Source organism: Pseudopipra pipra, chromosome 1 (assembly GCF_036250125.1).
Source record: "Pseudopipra pipra isolate bDixPip1 chromosome 1, bDixPip1.hap1, whole genome shotgun sequence".
NCBI classification, from domain to species: domain Eukaryota; kingdom Metazoa; phylum Chordata; class Aves; order Passeriformes; family Pipridae; genus Pseudopipra; species Pseudopipra pipra.
In genome coordinates, this window is record NC_087549.1 from 114,780,003 (window position 1) to 114,800,303 (window position 20,301).

General features: G+C 40.5%; 1 protein-coding gene across 8 annotated transcripts in view; it reads right to left on the bottom strand.

The window, feature by feature from the left end:
• The window catches only part of RBMS3 (RNA binding motif single stranded interacting protein 3), a 767,181-nt gene that overhangs the window by 431,250 nt on the left and 315,630 nt on the right, over window positions 1-20,301 (bottom strand). Inside the window, exon 1 of one of the 8 annotated variants that reach the window (XM_064672543.1) lies at window positions 9,945-10,527. The exons of 6 other annotated variants lie outside the window; for them this stretch is intronic. In XM_064672543.1, the coding sequence (XP_064528613.1) occupies window positions 9,945-10,019 (75 nt within the window). In that variant the 5' untranslated portion in view covers window positions 10,020-10,527. Of the gene's footprint in view, window positions 1-9,944; window positions 10,528-20,301 lie in introns of those variants that run through there. One more of the 8 variants, XM_064672534.1, reaches the window with a different exon arrangement.

Genomic DNA, 20,301 nt, shown 5'->3' on the forward strand with positions numbered 1-20,301 from the left:
GAGTGTGATGCTCTCCCAGGCAGAAAGCTCCCAGCTGCTGTGCTAAAGGCCACAGCAATATGTCTGCTTTATGCTTGTTTTCACGAAGGATTGTTTAACAGTACTTAGTGCAAGCTCTACATTGACACAATAAATGTCGTCTTAATACAGCCTAGGTAAAGCATTCAGCTTACCGAGTCCTGTTGCACGCTTTGTCAAACATCTGAAGGACTGCAGTGCCTCTGACTTTTTTTCTGATGTCTTTCAGGTATAGAGCAGTATTAAAGGTAGTTTTCATGAATACAAAACCAGGCAGAGGCTTGTCTAAGAACTATCAGTGCTATTCTTTACCTTATTCATTGTATCTTTCACAGTACTTTTCACCACCAGTCTCCCTTCCACTAAACAATTTCAGAAGTGTCATTTGCACATGAAATAAGTATAATATATTATACCGTTCAGTTGTGTATGGTAGATTATCAGTTTGTGTATATCAGCTAAGCAGAACATTGACAGCTGTGTAGACATATCTCAGCTGATACTAAAAGAAATCTTGTCGGCAGCTGTGATCTTAGAGTTAAATACACTGAAAAACTTCATTAGGCTGAGAGGCTGATACGATTTTCTGGAATGAACGCTAAACGAATGAGGCTGATAACGCCATCTTCGCAAAATATCCTGTTTGCTTTGTCTTTAAAAGATAATATTTTCAAGATAAAAATATCCTGACTTACAAGTGATATGTTCCTGTTGTTTGTGTTCACAAAATCTGAATTTTATATTTTAAGCTGTGTGTTATGCTTCATTAATATGAAATCACCACCCTGCATCACAGATATATTACCCGAGCTCCAAGTGACCTAATTCATTTTTAATATTTCATAGTTTGTTAAAAACTGGAATTAGAGATCACTAACACAGCTTTGACACTCCCTGTCGTGAATCAAAAGATGTAGGGAAAAGGTCATGTACTTACTAACTGGAACCAAACTAAATTCATCACTATAAAATGAGAGAACAGAAATGAAGACTGCATTTCCCATTATGCTTCTCTCTTTGTAAGAGCATCCATCAACTTGCACAGCACCAAAAAGCAGAATTTATTTATATGCATGTCCCCCAATAAAAGGTCAGAGAGAAGTGAGAAAGAGAAGAAATAAGGATTGCAGCCTTTGTCTAAGCAAGTAGTTCCTTTCCTTTAAAGTATATTCAGCCGCAACAGCCTTTGAAGACCAAAAGGAGAAACAATTCCCAACCACATAAAGAAACTAACAAGTCCCTTATATGGCTAAGAATTGCAATGCCATTTTTTTTTTCCACAGCTGGAAAAATTAGAACAAGAGAGAAAAATAGAGCAAACTTTAAACAGGCAGCTCTCTGAGCGCCGGGGAATTCACACAGGCACATCATTCCAGCTTTAAGAACTGGCAAATACTTTCTTCTTTAAAGGGAAGGAGGACATTACACCAGGTGAGTCCCTGAAATCTAGATTTTCACTCTCCTGCTGTAACTATGGATACCTAGCTTTAAAAACCTTTTGTGATGTAGCGGTACACCAGGCTCCTTATCTCCTTATCTGGTGAAATGCCTCCATCTGAAGTTCCCTAATGTCCCTTTATCTCAGCAATGCATCACCTCAAGGTTTTGCCAGCTCTGGGACTCTGCATCCCTAATAGCCTTCTGCCCTACCTACTGCATCTTCAGTCTGCCTCTCACCCTCCCATATAACTCTGAGACGAGCACTGCCAGCTTCTCAACCAGGAAGGCAACCAGATTGCATCACGTTATTCCAAATGACCAGAGAGTTTCTCACAGGCAAGACACACAGGACTTGTTGGTTGATCTAGTCCTGCCATCTCCCATTGGCATGAGGCGGAAAGGTCAGGCTCCTGTGCAGCGTCGATACTGAACTTTGAATGGCTCAGCCTGGCTGGTCTCTAAATATAGCTGGGCAGAGGAAGGGCTGTGCAAGTGGGTGGGGAAGGGAGTGGGACAGAAGCCAAATGAGCAATCAGTTAAATAAAACAACATCATGTTGGTCCACCAGTAAGATTCTCTCATTCTACTCTGCCACGTTCTGCAGCAGAGTATTTAAGCGCGGTTTCAGGATTTAGTCGGTTAATGTAAACTCACAGAATAAAAACAAACTGCTGCTTGATTTATACTTGGGGAGGGGAGAATACAAATCTGTTCAAGAACTTCTCTTCTTGAATAAATTTTAATCACACAGGAGTGACATCACTTCCACAACATGACAGCCCATAAATCATCAGCAGCCACATGGTACATGACCATAAAACATGTGTCATGAAGACACCAATGAGGAACAAAATATCAGAGTGCTTTACATTGTAAACGTTCAACCTTATGCGTCTTCTGGCTTCTACTATGATCTATGTAAGTCAGGTGGTTTATTTCATTCATTTGCATCTGAATTAAGTCAATACAATTAACAGAGGAACCCTCATTGAAAATCTGTCCAAACAATTTCATCTGCATAAATATACCACAAATGAAGCACTTTAAATATGTAAATACTTACTTTTTAATAAACAACCATATTTGATACTGAAGTTGACTTTACAACAAATAAGTAGAGAGAGAATTTATTTCCACCACAGTTGTATACAAGCAAGCACAAAAACAAGGCAAGAAAGAAAGAAACAAAGAAAAAAGGAAAGAAAGAAAAAAAAGTCTTTCAATCCAAAAAGCAAGAAAAATAATCTTTTTCTCTTATTTGACAACGTCAGATCTGAAGTCTTTCAGCTAATAAAAACTTCTAGGAGAAGAGATTAGACTTTGATGTAAACCAACAAAATATAAAAGACAGCATGACTGAGGAATTCAACAGGAGCTTCCTATCTCCAGCTACAGATAGGACGAGCAACCTTTGCTTCACTTCTCCATTTAGAAACACTGTATCCTCAAAAAAAAACTTACACAGAAAACTGACTTGCTTCAAATTTCAAAAAGAGACTACACAGTATTTTTATCTTAAGAATTGTATAAATAAAAGCAAACCCAGCTCTACGACACTTTTTGTGGATTAACAGCACTTAGTCTCCTACAGAAATTGTTAATCTTCATTATAGGCACTGGGTTCCATGTGAGACATGTCCTATGGCAATTAGACTTCCACTTTGTATAAATCATATCTCAATTGTGGCAGAGAGCAAGACAGAAAGACAGAGTATCTGGTTTAGGTTGCTCATTCTCTAAAATTATAAATCAGGATAAATAATGTTAAATAGAAATTATAGCCACAGAAAACACAAAATGCTGTTAAGTATCAAATGAGGTATGTCCTCATCCATTTGCACAATGTAGAATTATTTTGATAGACTGTTCTTATTTCTCTTGTGATTGTATATATATATATATTTTTTTTTTTTAAACCTGTACATTGTTCAGCTGTCCTGGTTTTGCCATGGTGAACAGTATGTGCTTCATGGGCCTGATTCTGTCTTGCTGAATCAATGAATCTTTTTCATTGATTTTTCAATGAAAGCAGAATAGATCCTTCTCTTTATAACTTCTATTCTGTAATATAATTGTTAATCTGCCACAGAAAATATTGGTACATCGTTCTGCAACAGTAGCCACCATTCTCAGGCTGATACCCTGCACGTTTAGTGTAGCTTTCTGTGTAAAAGTGTTTACTTCTAAACTTTCCTCTGTCACTCAATCTTGCCCATATGAGTGGGAAAGCAATTGCAAAACATCACTACACAAACACTCGCACTATAGGCTCTGACAATATCTGAGTAAATCGCTGTTCTCTGTCTCCCTTCTCTGCCCATCTGCAGTCTTTGGTATGGAACAACTATATCATAAAAGCTCTTATTCACACATGCTTTTGATATTACACTATTTAATCACATACAGCTGTAGCTGATGAGACTGTTACAAAACACAATTTTAATGCAGCACTGGAAGTAAGTTCTGGAGACACATTAACTATTTTCCTCTACATAAAATTTCTAGCATTAAAAGACTTTTCTTCAAGAAAAAAAAAATTAATAAAACCAGACCATTTGTTTTTTAGAAAAATCTGCTTCTCCTCCTGGACAACCCAGAATGGGGTTGTTTGCAAGCCAACTCAGAGTCCCTGCCTGGAGTACAGATAGTGACAAATCCACTTCCCCTCAACAAAACAAAACAAACAAACAAACAAAAAATTAGAAAACCCTGCTTGCAATTATATGCAAAGGGAACATTATCCAGGCTACTCGTAGCAAGACCTGAAATGAACTCAGACATTCTGCTTGGAATGCATATTTTCTTATCTGTTTTATAATTCATGGAAATTTAAGAACCAAGTCTGATGATTTTTACCAAGATACTTGAATTAAAATGTGAATATACCATCTTGTTTGTTTTGAAAGGCCCTCGTGCATTAAAAACCAAACCAGTCCATTTCTGGAGCACTGAACTTTATTTTGAAAGGGCATCTTGTATAAGGCATTCTAAATTATAACTATTAACACAGAGCACTTGCCACAGCAAAGGTCTTTGTAGCCTAATCTGGCAAATGCTCGCAACTTCCATCTTGTGTTATGGAAATAAAATACCTGCTTGCAAAATAAATATCCATAGAATATCATAATACATACATGTTTGAAGGAACCAAAATTTGAATTTTCCTTTTCCACAGGTTTGGTCTGGGTTTTTTGTTTGGTTGTTGAGGTTTGTTTTGTTTGGGGTTTTTGGGGAAGGTTGTGAGTGTTGGTTTCGGAGTTTTTAATGTTGTTTGTTTTTAATTTAAACAGGTTTGCATCGAGGCAACACATGAAAGGAAGACCAATCAAGAAAATCAATGCCATTTTAATACATATCAACGTGTCTCTCACAACAACAAAAGTATTTTTATCCAGGCACGTAAAGATAAATGGAAAGCAAATAAGTTCATATATTTCTTTATTTTTCAGAGGAACGTAACTTTTATCTTCCTTATTGTTTAAGCCAACCGGCAAATACTAGAGTTAGATATTAATATTATTATCAGAATTATAGCCAGGCTTAAATATTTTTAAATGGCATTTAAATGAATTCATATTTCTATCAGGCAGCTCTTGTAGGCATTTAAAACATGCTGCGACATACTGAATCAAACAGGGGCTAAGTGCGAACAATCTTCATTCCTAGAAATGCATTTCTCTATGTGCAAGTGTTTGCCTTTACTTTGGCACGATCACATGGGCTCCAGCTAGACTTTTGAGCTCTGGCAGTGATCCAAGCTGCAGATGGTTGGAAATGCAGCCTGAAATCAGTGTGTGGTTGATGAATTACTCCTTACACCTGACCCCTGCTTCACACCAGGCACCAAGCACAATTTGAACACTACTAGCCAGAGAAGCCCTGTCAGGCATCTCCGTATCTGGAACGCTTTCTTCGGGGCCTTCTGTATGGCCAGATGGCCAAGAGTGGGGAATGCCGTAAAGTCACTAAACAGAAACATGAGTGACAAAAGAGCATGGAATTGGTAGGTACAAGGTGAAGAGATGTAAGAGCTTTGTGCTGATTCCAAATACATGCTTTCTAAAAGAGGTTGATGGAGCAAGCAGGGAGGTATGCTCATGGCACATAACTGAAAGAGGTCTCCAATTCAGTTGTGCAAAAGGATGCCCTAAAAATGGCAAAAAGGAAACATAACACACACCCAAATGTGTACACATAAGATTACTATATCAAGCCTCAGCTCTTCTGAGTACACCTGTTTGAATTTCCCAATTGTTTTGTCCTCAGCTGGGGTATATATATGTCATTTCAGGAACATGCTCATTAAGCTGCTCCTGCCTATGGACCAGTCTGCACACCTTTCACATCCTCAGAGACAAGGTTTTATTCAGGTAGGTGTTGGGAAATAACACTTCTTCCTTTTGCATGTGTTCACACGTGCATCAGACATACAGAGATGAGTACAGTAAACACTGCCTCTCATTTGAGGTGTTTCAGCCACCTGACTGCATTACAGAGTCAACACCATGAGAGTTAAACTACCAGACCCAAACCATGACTAATAAGTAGGAAATATCTGGAGAATGCATGAAAGCAAACCGCACGGAAATAGCTGCTTAACTGGCATATTTTTACCCCAAGTGCAAGTACAGCGATCGTAAAACAATTCCTGTCAACAGGTAACTGTGGCACCTCCTTCTTTCTACCAAAGTGATTCAGGTTTCTTTTCAATATGACCCCAAAAATAGTTCTAATCATAAGCTGCAGAGGACAAAGATAAAACACATCATCTACTAAATTAAGGAGACTGTTTCAACTTTATTCAGTGAGATTAATATTTTCCCTCCCTTTTTCACATCCTTACATGGTATTTCACAGTGCTTATTTTTGTTTTTTGTGTGCAAAATGGTAAAGAGGAAAAAAATTCACTTGGGCAAGCAAGCAACAAAAGAAAAATTCAGGCCGCAATGCAATATTTGGCATCATTATCATTTTATATGTCACAATTTGCAACATACTCCTGTAAACCAATTGTTTGAGTAGTTACACCATCAGCAAGGATGCAACTAAGGAAATTCACTTAATGTTTCAAAATGAAATAAAAAACTACTATAGATTCTCATCAAATACACATGACCTGAACCACCTCCATGCAATATTCTTTGCAACAAAAAAAAAAGACTATACTTCATCTACAACAGTAACCCAAAACACTTATTCTGAAATAAACTCCTAGGACAACTGGACCCTATTCTTAGGATCTGCCTAAAGAAGTTCCAACACCGTACTTTCAAACTGAAGTTGTCAGACAGTGTTACACCAAAATGAGAAAAATAAGGTTATGTCTTTCCTCACACTCAGTGCTTGTGCTTAAGAGACATAGTAAATTCCTTGCAATTGTCTCTTAAGAATTGATACCCTTCTCCCGTCCCCCCTTTTCTTTCCTGGATGTCAACAGCTTTTCCTAAATCTGAAATTAAAGTTTTAGCTTCAGTGGTGGCACTTGATAACGAAGGAACACAAGTAAATCGAATGAGTGCGTGCTTCATGTTCCACAAAAGGCCACAAAACACTGAAAAGTTAAAGCAATCAGACAAACATATGGAATCCATTTTTTCTATTTATAATCCCATTACCCATATAACTATTCATTTACACCATTTCTGCACAACAACGTGCTAGCCATGTTAGAAGACACAAACACAGACTGTAGACTGAAGTCTTGCGCAGCTCCGTGCTCCCCTGCGAGAAGGACGTGATGTACAGTAACGTGGTACTTCCCAACGAAGAACCGAGACAACTTCACCAAACAAGCAAAGAAAAAGCTACACTTCACCCAAACACGCTGGGGAACATGAATTTCCAAACTCTGCCTGTTGAACATGCTGTCACTCTGCATTTCACAAGCTGTACAGAAATACCATAAGAAAGCCTAGAATTTCTTTCTTAATTACAAATGAATGCAAACCTCTCCCCCTCCCCCCCCAGCATGCATGACTATGAACATAAAAACACATTCTTTCTGTAGAGCTGAGTCCTGTCATGCTTGGTACAAAGAGCAGTTTTTGGAAAATAAAAAGCTGAAGTTCTCAGGCTGGCTGGAATCATACAAAGGTTTATCAATATGTGTTGCTCCAATAGGCATGATAAAAGATATAGCTCTCCTCCACAACATTATGTGATTACCCAACTATTAGCTTTAGACATACAATGGATCTAACTGCTTTAAAATGTCCCAGAAGCTGACGGCTAGCTTTAGGGTAACAAAATCCAGATGCTGCCTGTCTGCACTACTTTAAAGTCTTATAGGCTATAGAAGAGAAATACTTGTGCCTATATATATATATGCACGTGTATATGTGTTTATTATTTAGGTTTTATGTATGCACTTAACTGTAGACCAAGGAAAATACAAAAAAAATAATGGTACATAAAATGTATTACCATTTGAAATTTTACCTGTCCTTATTGTAATAGTGAAAGTGTGCAAAGACAGATGCACATGACTTTTCACAGGGCTGATAATTTTATATACTGGCAATAAAAACGCATTTAATCTATTTTTTCAAAGCATTGGGTTAAAAAAAGTCATAGTGCGGAAAAGTTATTGTTACTATTTTAAGCTCAAATATAAGGGTAATTTTCTAAAAAGCTTATTTTAAAAAGTTTTTAAAAATGAGAAAAAAAAGGGAAAAAAAAAAAAAGGACCCTGGCAAAATGTAAGCTACGTGAGTAAAAGGCATGGAATGTCCAATATTTCTCCTCCAATACTCGAGGCTATTGTTCTTTCAAAAAAACACCATCAATTGTTTCATGTCCTTGGCTTGCCAGGTTTTGAGGAATAGCAGCAGCCTGCATCCCCCAATCCCCCAAACGGTTAAAGCTATAGGCAATATCGCAGTCAAGCTAGTGACGGGCTGCTGCTGCAACAGCAACATTACACACTAAATGGTCACAAAGGTAAAAAGCTATTTGGATTGACCTTGAAAGGAAGAGGGGGGAAATTATAAAAATCACTCCAAAATACAAAATTACAAAAGGCTGAATTGTATACCAAAAAAAAAAAATCTGCATATTGCAATGGAAGAAACAGCAGAGCAAAGAATGAGAGGTAACCCTGCCATGAATTACAAGGCTGTAATCATACTGAGTGGTTCTGGCGTCATCACAACTCCAACCAGCCTGAATCACAGTTTTTACAATTAGTTAATTTATACAATACAGTAGTCGGACTATAAACATTAACGGGAAAGTAATTTTTATAAACAACAAAATACAACTTATCCTTTTGCAACTGCAGCCAGATCAACGTGCTTTAAACCAAAAGTCTGGACAAGTCAACCTCCCTTGTGTCACTTCACCACACACAGACACACACGTCAAATGCCCCATGTGTTAAATTTGCCACAGAGTTGCGACGTGTACATGTGTATGCAGTGCCATACCACATTTGTGCACTCTGCCTTGGTTTTTCCTTCCTAAAGGATGTTCGTTTACTTAGTGAAACTGTTAATCTGTGGCTGTGAGGCCACACTTCACCTTGTGAACGGGCTTGTAAAGTGCGTATTTTTTCCTTTTTTTTTTTCTCCTCCAAATACAGTGTCCTATCAAGGTTTGCAAACTTTCAGTTTAAGGCTTTCTTTTGTTACTGTCCCTTGGTCACACAGGAAATCTTTCCAGAGAGCTGACTATTATACAATGGCATTATAAAAATAAAGCTTTAATTAACTAACTCATCGCCAGGTAGCATAGGCTTCACTCAGTCTCTTTAGGACAGGCAGGCCTACTTTCCAGTCTGCTGGCATTTTAAAAATTATTAAAAAAAAAAAAAAAAAAAAAGGAAGAAAGAAAACAGAAGTGTCCGTGATGGATACGCTCTCCAAAAGTAGTTACCCTCTATTTCTAGACCTTTTAAATGCAACAGAGTACAGCCATATCATCCTCAATGTTTAATGAAATATTAAAAGCAGTGCAAGGCAGTGAAACAAACTCCGTCAGATTTTCAGTCGGTTAGCTCCGAGCTCTCCTCCGAGCTCCACAGCATCTCCTCTTCAGATGATTAAAAGTTTGAGTTGTCACAGACAGCTTTTCTAACAGCAAAATGCTTTTAAGCTGCGAATAAACTGTAGAGATCACTGCAAAAGCCACCAAAAGTATTTCATGTCTGATGCTGTCCAGAGCAATCGTTATCCCATGTCATAATAAACACGCTACCTGCCCGCTGTTACGATAGCGTTAACCGCACTGTTCTCCCCAAACAATAAAAGGAATTAGCCGACGCCAGCAGCCTCCGGGGGAAAAAAATTAAAATAAATAAAGAAATAAAGGAGAAAGCAGACGGTAACCTTCCTGACTCTCTCACGCCCGCTTTCTGCCTACCAGCTCGACTCTCTGTGCACCGAACCCGAGGAAGGGACGGAAAAATCGCCAAGAGCAGAGACGAGCCCGCAATTTGCGCGGCTCCGCTCTCCATCCCCCGCCAAGCGCCCGGCCCCGCCGGTCCCTACCTTGGTTTGGAGATAGTGGGGGTAGTAGTAGGTGTACTGGGGGTACATTGGCTGCTGGTCCAGGCGTTTGCCCATGTAGCTGGAGTCCTTCTGGCTGGTGCGGGGAACTCGTTGGCAGGGTGTAGTGCCCCAGGGCCTTTCTTCCTCTTACGCCGCTATTCCTGACAGCGCGGGCGACAGAGGAGGCTGCCGAGACTCCCTCGCCGTCTACCGCGCGCTACTTCCAGCACAGCCAAAAACGCGTCCGAACATATATATGTGCGTGTATGTGCGAAAGGGGTGCGTGCGGGTGTGTGTGCGGGTAGGTGGAAGCCCCCGTGCCCGGGTGCCCGCGGCGGAGCAGCCCGCCTCCCCCGCTGGCAGCAGCGTGCCTCCGGCGGTGCCCGCTGCCCGGCTCGGGAGGGAAACGTCCTGCGAGAGGAGCCGGGAAGACAGTGCAACTCCAAACCTCCGCAGAGCCGCTCGCTCGCTCGCTCGCTTGCTCTCCTCGTCCTCTCCTCGGCTCGGCTCGCTCCGCTCTCGAGCCCTCCCCTCTCCTCTCGCTTCTCCACCCACCCCCCTTCCAACCAAATAAAAAAAAAAATTAAAAAAAAAAAAAAAAAAGAAAAGAAAGAAAGAAAAATAAAGAAAAAAAAAAAAGAAAAGAAAAAAAAGGGAGGGGGGAGGGAAGAGCCTTCCCCAGCCTAGTTGCCGCTGCCTCCCTCACGGAGTGACATGGTGCTCAGGGCTCGTCCTGTCTTTCATTCAAACCCCCTCCGCGCCGCGCCGCCGGTGGGAGGGACCTCGGCGCGCCGCTCCCCCGGGAGGTCGGCGCAGGCCGCGCGGCCGCCCCCGCGCCCCCGCCCGCCCCCGCCGCGCCCCGCGCCCGCCGCCCCGCCCCGCCCCGCGCCGAGCGGGGAGCCCCGGGAAGCGGCCGTGGGACTCGGGGAATCCTAACGCCGCGGGGCGGGGGAAGGGGGGGGGGGGGGGGGGAGAGCAGCCCCACAACGCGGGTTTGTGTTTGTTTATTTATTTATTTATTTACAGTTTATTTGTGTTTTAACAGACGGGGGGAGGGGGGGAAGGTCACGGAGCCCCGGTCGCCGAGCAGGGAAGTCGTCGTCCTCCCCCTTCAGAAAACTACTCAGTACCGTCGTCCGGCACTTCGCGGAGAGGCGACCCCGGGCCAGACATATTAAATACATACTTTGTTAGACCGCTTATATAAGACTTGGTTTATTTAAAGTTGGAACAAAATGGAGGAAGAGGGTAAAGAGGAAACTCGCCCGGTCTGGCGTGCGGGTGCCTTCACCGAGACGTGTGAAAATACCGCGGTGCCACAAAAGTTACCCGCGGCTCCGTCTCCCCCTAGAAGGGCCGGGCTCCCCAGCCCGCTGCCGCCGCCGCCGCCGCCCGAGCCCAGGTGAGGGCCAGGTGTGGCCCCCGCGCCCGGCCGGGAGCCTCACACCTGCCACAGATCCCAGGCGTGCAGGACCTGTGTCAGCACTGCGATCCCAAATATTTATCCTCCAAAAGGCTGGAAGGAAGAGTCTGTCTTGCAACAGGACTATAAATCACCCGAGGAAAAGTGCATGAATAACAAAATGTTTCCTCTTGCACACAAATCCCAGCGTTTCTCCTTTTTTAAAATAACTTATTTCTTTAACATGTCATCAGATTCCTGGGCCTTTCTACAGTGGCTTTGCCTATTTATAAGTTTTGGGGGAAAAAAACGTGGGGCAGCAGTTTCTTTTTGTTTTTATTTAAATCACCCATAGTATTGCAGCAGGATTGTCAGCTGCTGTATTATCAACCAAATTGCTTTAAAAAAAATTATAAAAAGGATTTCTTTAAAGGGACACTTCTCAAGGCTGATAGAGCTAAAATTAGACTTGCCAGCTGTGTTTTGGTTTGTGGGCACGTGCTTGCACATGACAGGAACATGGAAATATCACGCTTTACTCTGGCAGTTTGCTGTTCTCATAAGCAGAGGGTTTTGTTATGGGTTCCTATAACTGTCCCATAGCCAGTTAGTCCATGAGCAAAAGAAAGCAGCTGAAGGAAATGAGCAGTACGGGAAGCCATACACATGCTCAAAATACTGCCTATACACTGTGCTTTCATCACCAGGCATTAATAATCATTGGTAGTTAGGTACCAGTCCTGTGCCATACCGGTGCTGTGCTTGCACAGGTATTTGGCCCCTGTTGTAGGAGAAAAACTTTGCAAAACAAGTGCTCTGTTCCCAGAGCACTGCACAGGCATTAACCAGGTTCTTGCACATCGGGATAAGCTCTGTGGAGCACTACCATCACCCCAGCTTCCAAACCTGCTGAAACAGATTCAAAAAAAGTCTGGTTGGGTAAACTATTGAGTATTTTCATTTCCTAATGAATTCCAAGCCAGCCAGGACCATGTGGTTCCTCTTCTGAGGGTCCCTCTTATTCATTCATCTTCTCTTCTGAGAAGTGAATTAAGAAAAAAGATAGAAATGGGAGGAGAAGCCTTCAATCCCCGCCTCCCAGCTCCACGGTTTATATCACTGCTCAGCTTTAAATATACTGCCTCTGGTCGTAGTGCATGATACTCCAGTGATACTCTTGCTTACGCTTTCTTCTCCACCCCCACCCCTCCCCACACACGCTTTCCCTGAGGGTGAAATAGACTGTTTGAGCATTGGTATCTGCAGAAGTGAATGGTGATTACTTGACCATACGTGATACTTTGAGCTGAGACAACTTTCAGATTGTTCTTTCAACTGCCAGAATTAAGTTGTTGTGCTTCTCTCCTCACCTTCTCAATTTTCCCTCAGGATATTAACGCAGTTTTTCTTGCTAAGCGGTTTGCTTGTAGAAGTGGATGTAACCACTGGGAGAAGATAGAACCTATGTGTACAGGGTGAAATAAAATATAAGGAAGTATAAAACTGTTCATTCTGACCAGGAAGGACTGATTTGGCTATATCATCTGACGACTGTGAGTATTTCAAATGATGCCATAAAATTTCAACCCAAAATTTCCACACACTCCCCCATCAGATGCACTGGCCAGTAGCTCCAGTAGTTCTCACAGCTAAGAAAAGGTGGAGAACTACAGAAGGCAGCAGACTATTATCTGTGTGGGTAACAGCTCCACCCTTCTCCTGCTCGCTCTCAGCAAAAATCTTAAATATGAAGACGGTTTGGATTTCACTTTTCACCTGTAATCCTGACCAGGTGCTGAGCAGCCTCTGCTGTTTGCTCTGAGTGCTCAGCATCTTGCATGATTGAGTCTTCAGAGATGCAAGATAGAGTGGAGGCAGCAAAAATAGGAATTCAATATAAAAGAGTGGGGGGCCAAGGGGAGAAGACAGGAGGCAATATAGCATAGCAAAAATGCAAATGAACAGCCACAAAAGCAGATTCAGATAGCATACAGCCTCTGAAAAAATGCTAGTGCTGGAAAATGGAAAATTTCCATTTGCAAAATACAGACATCAAAAAGATCATCTGTGACTCGGGAGCACACTGTTTAAATAGAATCCCCTTCATTTTCTGGCCTGTGCATTTGAATAACTGAATCCACTTGCAAACTGAAATAGCAGTTTGCCTACCAAGTGTTAAGTATAAATGTTCCTCAAAACAAAAGACAAGCTGTTCGATCCCAGTGAGCAACAGAGAGAAAACTTCACAACTTTTTTTCCTTCCTATGGGAGGCTCGTTATCAAACCCCAGCCAGGTCCACTCCTGAGAACCCGGGAGTAAGCCATGTCCCAGTGCATTTGCAAAGGCACTGGCACGACTGGTATCGCTGACCTGAGGGGAGATTCACAAGCCAGGTGAGCAATAACAATCTCTTCGGTGGGAAGTTTAGAAATGAAACAAAATAAATGGTAACACATCATCTGTAAACCAGACAGCCAAGTACATTTGAAGGCAGGCACCAAAGGATATTAACTCAGCAACAACCAAAGAAAGCTGTGCATAAGAAACCTGGAGTTAACTGACAAACAAAAAAAAAAAAAAAAGAAAAAAAGAATCCTTCTCATGACAGCCTGAAGTACAGAAATTACATATGTTTGGATGTATTTTTGCCTTTCATAAAATGCAGATTTTTTCATTCACAAAAAGTCAGTTAAAAGAAAAAAGCAGACATTCAGTGAAAAAATGTAATTCAGGGGCTTTTATTTGCTAACATACAATTCTACTTACACTTTTTTTTTTAATAAGCTTTTTACCTATCCTATTAAAACCTTCTAAAATTATAGATATCAGAATCAGGTAGCAATGCAAACATTTTCTATCTCCTTGCTCTTGAAAAGCAACAATCCACTTTAACTTCTGACAAAATTATGTCAAAATTGTCGAAGTCATGACTAAGGAAATACAGATACCACCACTTAAAGCAATATATTAGATTAAAGAAAAAAATAACAACTATTACCTTGGGCTTATGTTTTTAACCTCGTCTCTCTAATTTTATTCTATTTACTCATTAAAGCTATTTCAAAGGAGACCATAGTGATACTTGACAGCTTGTTTACAATGGGTTACAAGAAGAGTACTGATTTTATTTCTAGATCTGTCAGCACCTTCAGTTCAGCTACCTTAAAACTGTATTGATGAACACAGAATTTTACTATTTAATAGTTCATTTATCAAGCTGATTTACCTAAGGATAGCTAACTGAATTTCTAAGAAGTGCATCCCAGTGTAACCATCAGTAAAGCATACGATAACTATGGAGGGGGTGGGGGGAAAAGACACAGAGATACAAAATACTTAGCTTAACAATGACAGAATTAAGTGTCTGGGATTGACAGAATCTCTCTGAGTTGGGGAGTGCCACCATTATCAGATGTCTATTTCTAAGGAGAGAACAAACACCACTGAAGGTGGCTTTCCCCACACATGCACACCTCCTCTGCCTGCATGAAAAAACAGCCAGGTTTGCTCTCCAACCTTCAGCAGTAACCATCGTAACACCACAAAGTCTAGAATTAGGCAGAGCTGCAGATGGCATAAAGTAAATCTGAAAGAGTAAATTTATAAGATTTGGGAAAACAGCGAAGGCTTGCCAGCTACCATCATATTTCATTTTTTTGCCCTTTATTATCTTCTGTTTTAATACTATGGCTCAGGTATTTCCATTGGTCTACTTTTACATAATGTAAAAGACCCAATCCTAAAGGAAATCTTCAGACAGCAGCAGAGTGAAAAATTTTAGGAAAAAAAGTGAACAAGAGTGAACATTCACTGATACTAAATTGTCTGTGTTTTCCATCTGATATAATCCCTCACATGCCCAAGCAAATTAAACTAGCAGTCAGTTGAACAGATAGAGTGAAATTATGCATTAATGTCCTCTTTCAGCAGATGTTAATGGATAAAACCAAAGTAAATAACATTACCTTAGAGTTCTGTCTACTTTGCATCTCAGAACCCTTTGGAAGGGTTAATTAATCTTGTGATTCAGGAAAGGATTAAGTAACATGACCAGTCAGTGGCAATGCCCCAGTTGTCACGAAGAACGGTGGGTTCCTCTCGCCTCACAAACCCTCATTGCAGGGTAAAAGCTAAAGCAAATATGACCAATGGGGAATAAGACTTTCAGTTCTGGAGGAGATTCATGGGGAGAGAAAATAGTGCTATGGCAGAGAAATGCAATGTGATGAAACAGGAGAGAGACACAGGACAGCTGTAGCATGTCATAGGATCACACGTCAATAGTTTAGGGCTTTCAGAAAATACCAGGATTGTGCACGAGTTAGAAAACATGCCTTTCAAAGGTGATATTTTCTACAGCAACTCCACATCACAAGTCTGTAAATATTACATCTGGTCTCGAGTCTGAACTCTCAGGGTAAAAAGGGCAAACAAACCCCCAAACAGTAGGAGGACTAGCCAAGGCCATTTCTCCCATTAACTTAATACTACCAGCATTAGATGTGGTATGATTTGGAGGAAGAAAATTCTTCACCTCCCACCTTCCCCCCCCAAAGTCCTGCTTACTAGTCACTTTCTCCACCCCTCTGTTTACTTAAAATCAGATTGTAATCAGGGAACATGAGATTTTTTTTTCTTAAGGAAGTTTATTTCTCAAGGTAATGGGGAGACGTAAATATGCTAGCTGTTTACTGAGGCTCATAAACACACACGAACACAGTCAATTAATTGTCACTGAGAGAGTTCCAGCAAACATGGAAAATCCTAGCTTTTTAGGGCATGGGCATGTTTAACTAAATGTTCACCCATCATGTACTGAATTACTTAGTGAGATATTAATTTTGTGCTCCAGCTGAGGGTAATCACAGAACAAACTGGCATTATTCAAGTTACTCCACGAAATTACAGCAAGGGTAAGCTTAAGAACAAAGGCCAGCAGGAGTCGAGCCTCTCAACTTGAAAGGAATTATCTTTTCCTCTAATTGAAGTGAGGGCTGTTTTGTTTTGCTTTTTCTTTCCTTCCTCTTCCTAAATTTCCAACAACGCTTCTTGGCAGAAGGTCTCCTTGCAACTGGGCTTTCATGCTTAAAGCCCAAGAGCAGGGACTCATCTGCCTGGGAAAGTTTACTAATGTAATTACACCAGCATCCTCGACAGCTAGAGTTACATCCACGTAATGCTACATGTGGGCATTCTTACCGGGGAGTGATTACGCTGGTAAATGCCCCTATCTACATAAACCCAGAAAAACTAGACTTCTGAGTCCAGTTTTCCTACTGGTACTGCCCCTGACCTACACCATAACCTTGGACAAACCACTTCTCTTGCTCCCTCCCTTCTGTCTCTGCCTCACGAGCGTTGACTGGAACTCTTCATGGTGAGAACAATCTCTATGTTTTTACAGTGCCACAGGGGAACCTCAATTTTGGTGGAGTACCAGAACAACTCATCAGAAACCTCTAATAATGTATGTAAACAGCTTCTTCTTCCACTGTCCAGACAGCTGCTATTAGCGAGTTCACAGGCTGTGGCATTTCTTTAGCATGGGAAAAAGTTAACAATAGGCAAGAATGGAGGGTCATCTCAGGCAACATTCCATCACTATCAGATATAATACATTCTGCTTTCTCTATACTTATATATTCCCCAGCATGCCAAGACACATTTCTTCTTGTCTCTTTCATATCTGGCAGGCTTCTTTGCCCACTAAATAATACTTTATCGAATGCTGGCTGTAAATAAGTCCTGAAGGAGCCTTTGCTAATAATTTCTATTTCGTCTCCTAATAGACCCCCTTCTAAAATGCATTACAATTATGGCACTACCCTAGCAATTTAGTCCAAAACTTCTTTCAAAAGTGTTTGTAAAAATAATTTTTCATTACAATTACTGCAAATTTTATTGTTTTGATGAAATCTCAAAATATGACCCTTTTTTTTCAGTTTAGTTCAAATTTGATTTTTTAATTTAATTTTTCCATTAAAATTCTGCCTTGACCCAACTGCAATAAAAATTTGCCTTCTTGGTCCCCCTGAAAAAAGAAAAATCAAAGTCTAAAAAATGTCTCTAACACGTTTTCAAAAATACCTTAAGCAAAAATTATCTTTTTTCTTTACCCATGTAGGAAATTATTATTTAGGAATTATACAAATGAAATACCATTATTTAAATCATTCTCTAGGGAATGTGTTCATCAGTTGTTTGTTTTTAATTGAAATTGATGACTGGGAAAAGCAATCTGCAATTTAGCTTGCCCCAGTAAGCCCTACAGTAATTCAGAATCTATTTAGTCCAAAGTATTTATAAATAAAGATCACAGGTTACGAGAATCTGTAATCTTCAGGCATAACAAAATGCTATTCTTCTCCTTCTCACCTAAACACAAATGGGAACTCAAGTGGAAAGAACATAAAAACATATACTATGACCTCTAGTGCCTTCTTATCAACATGTAAAGCTTCCCTGAAAGCATTACAAGAAAAATTATAAGTGTCCACTAAACATGGAATCAAAAGACTATGCGCGATGATTCCCAACAGAGGGGGAATTTCCGGCTCTCAAATTCTGCCTCACCCAGATAGGGAGAAAATGCATAGCAAATGGAGAAGTACAGTACTGAGAGCTGGATATAAAAGTTGCACATGCAGGTAAGCTGCAGACTTGAACCAATTCTCCATTTTTCAAATCAGTTCACTCTTTTATGGGAATAATGGCATTTTTTTGTAATGGACAGTTTCCATTTACCACAGAACCGATGCAACCTGCCACGCAAAATCAAACCTTATGTCACACTAGATTACTGTCCATCATAACCAAAGAAAATGTATTGAACTGAATATATTTGGCTCAGGAAATCTCTATTTTGTCAACTGTAGTATAGCTCATTGTCCATTAAACAGTACCAAACCCATTCTGAACAGAGCACAGTGTAGAAATGTTTAACCTCCTAATCCTGTACTTGTCCACTTGCCAGAACAAAAGGGAGGGTGACATCTAACAAAAAGTGAGTTAGGACTGACACTTTCCTGTACCAGAAAAATTCTTTGGGTAAGAGATCATTTATTTCCTGCAAACAGACAAATGCTAATTACAGGTCAAATCTTCCCTCTTTTTTTTCCTCTACCACTTTTTTTTTTTCCTTTTCCTTCCTCCCCTCTTTGGTGCATCTTTTCTTCAGTCTTTTTTGTCAAATATCTTTTGCCTTCAAAAAATCTCATCAAATCTCTACATTCTCCTTCATCTAAAAGTTATCTGGTTTGAGAATAATTTGCCTACCTTCTTTTATGTATTCCAGCTGGAGTTTTTAATAAAGCACAAGGACTCAAGGCTACTGTATTTTTATTAGGAGATGGTGGAAACTTTATAATGATTTCTATTCACATTCAGCAAACGCTCTTTCCTATTGTTCTACCCTATTCACCTCTCCCAACATCCTATTCCCAAATCGTTTTTACTCTGTAATCCTTCATCCGTTTTGTCTCCTCTTCATTCCTGTCCCCACCTAACCCCCTGTCTTCCCAGCACAAATACTTTCTTTTTCTCAATCTTTTCGCCATCTTTTTTTTTGTTGCCCCGATTCCTCAGTCACAGATGCTTTAGGCTCCACTTCATTACTTATGCTGCAGTTCTTTGAATGTAGAACAAAAATATTTGAGGGGGGGGGAGAGTTATTCTTTTTAACTTGGAAATCCATCCTGCTGGATGGGAAGAGAAAGCACTCTATGCCATAAAGATCTAAATTAACATCAGCTGAGGTGACTCAGCAGGGATGTGGACAGAGTTAGGGAGTTAAAAACATAGTAGAAGGTGAAGATATTAAGTTCTTTAACAGAGGAAGAATTTGGTCTCATAAACTGAGGATCCAATCAAACTCATCTCTTACAGACTACTTTTCAATAAAGGGTTTTAAAGATGTTTCTGTTAAGTATATATGTACACAGCTTGCCTTCTGCTCACAATTGCAAGTTGTAAGTTGTATACCCTTGACATCAACATGCTTGTCTTTTTAGGATCCTACAGCAGCAAAATATATATCAGCTTACAAACATAAAAACAGTGTTTGCCAAAGATTTCTCAACTCACAGGCAGCAGGTTAAGAATTACAAACAGAAAACACTTAAAGTCAGTAGGAGTTAAATATTAGTCTTTTGATATAGTTTTTCAGCTGAAATACTGACACAATTTCAGCTTGCACATAATTTGCACTTTGGCCATTTGGTACATTCCCACCAAGCAAAGGTGGATGTTTCAGTATTGTGAAGATCATGTAGAAAAAAAAAACAACCAAACTTAACAATAACTTCATTTCATTTAATTCGGAAGTTGTATTTCAGCAATAGATATTTCTTTGTGCTAGTCACCTTATTTCACTGTTTTATCAGAAGGGCTAGTAGTGTTCTGTCACTATGGGGCTTGACATTTCCCATGTTATCAGACATTTGATTGAACTATTGGTTTGTCAGATATCTACTGTTGAGTATTTCCATCCTGTAGATTACATTCTCCCTTCAAATTCATGGCGAGAAATTTCAGTAAAACCATTTGTCCTTTTTGTGTTTCTCAAGAAAGATTTGGGTTTTTTTTCTTGTGTTGGAATAAAGTGGATTCAAATGCAGGCAAAAATGTCCAAGCTCATCCAGCTGCTTCTCCTTGGATAATGGCTGGAAGGAGCCTGAGGGAAAGCAAGGTTTCTTACAACATGTGAAAGAGGGACCTGAAATTTGGCCAAATGGGTGACTCATTCTGCTAGGGCTGCACCTTCTACCTTTCTTGTGAAAACTTCCCAGGTTTGGACACATGAGAAGCATTTGAAGACACACAGTCCCTGCATCCTCAGCAAATATCTCCCTGGAGTTCCTATACCTGCTTCCCTCCCAGCTTCCACAGACCTCTGCAGAAAGACAAGGAACGGCAAGACCCTCTCTCTTTAAGGAAATCCCTTCCTCCACTGTAAG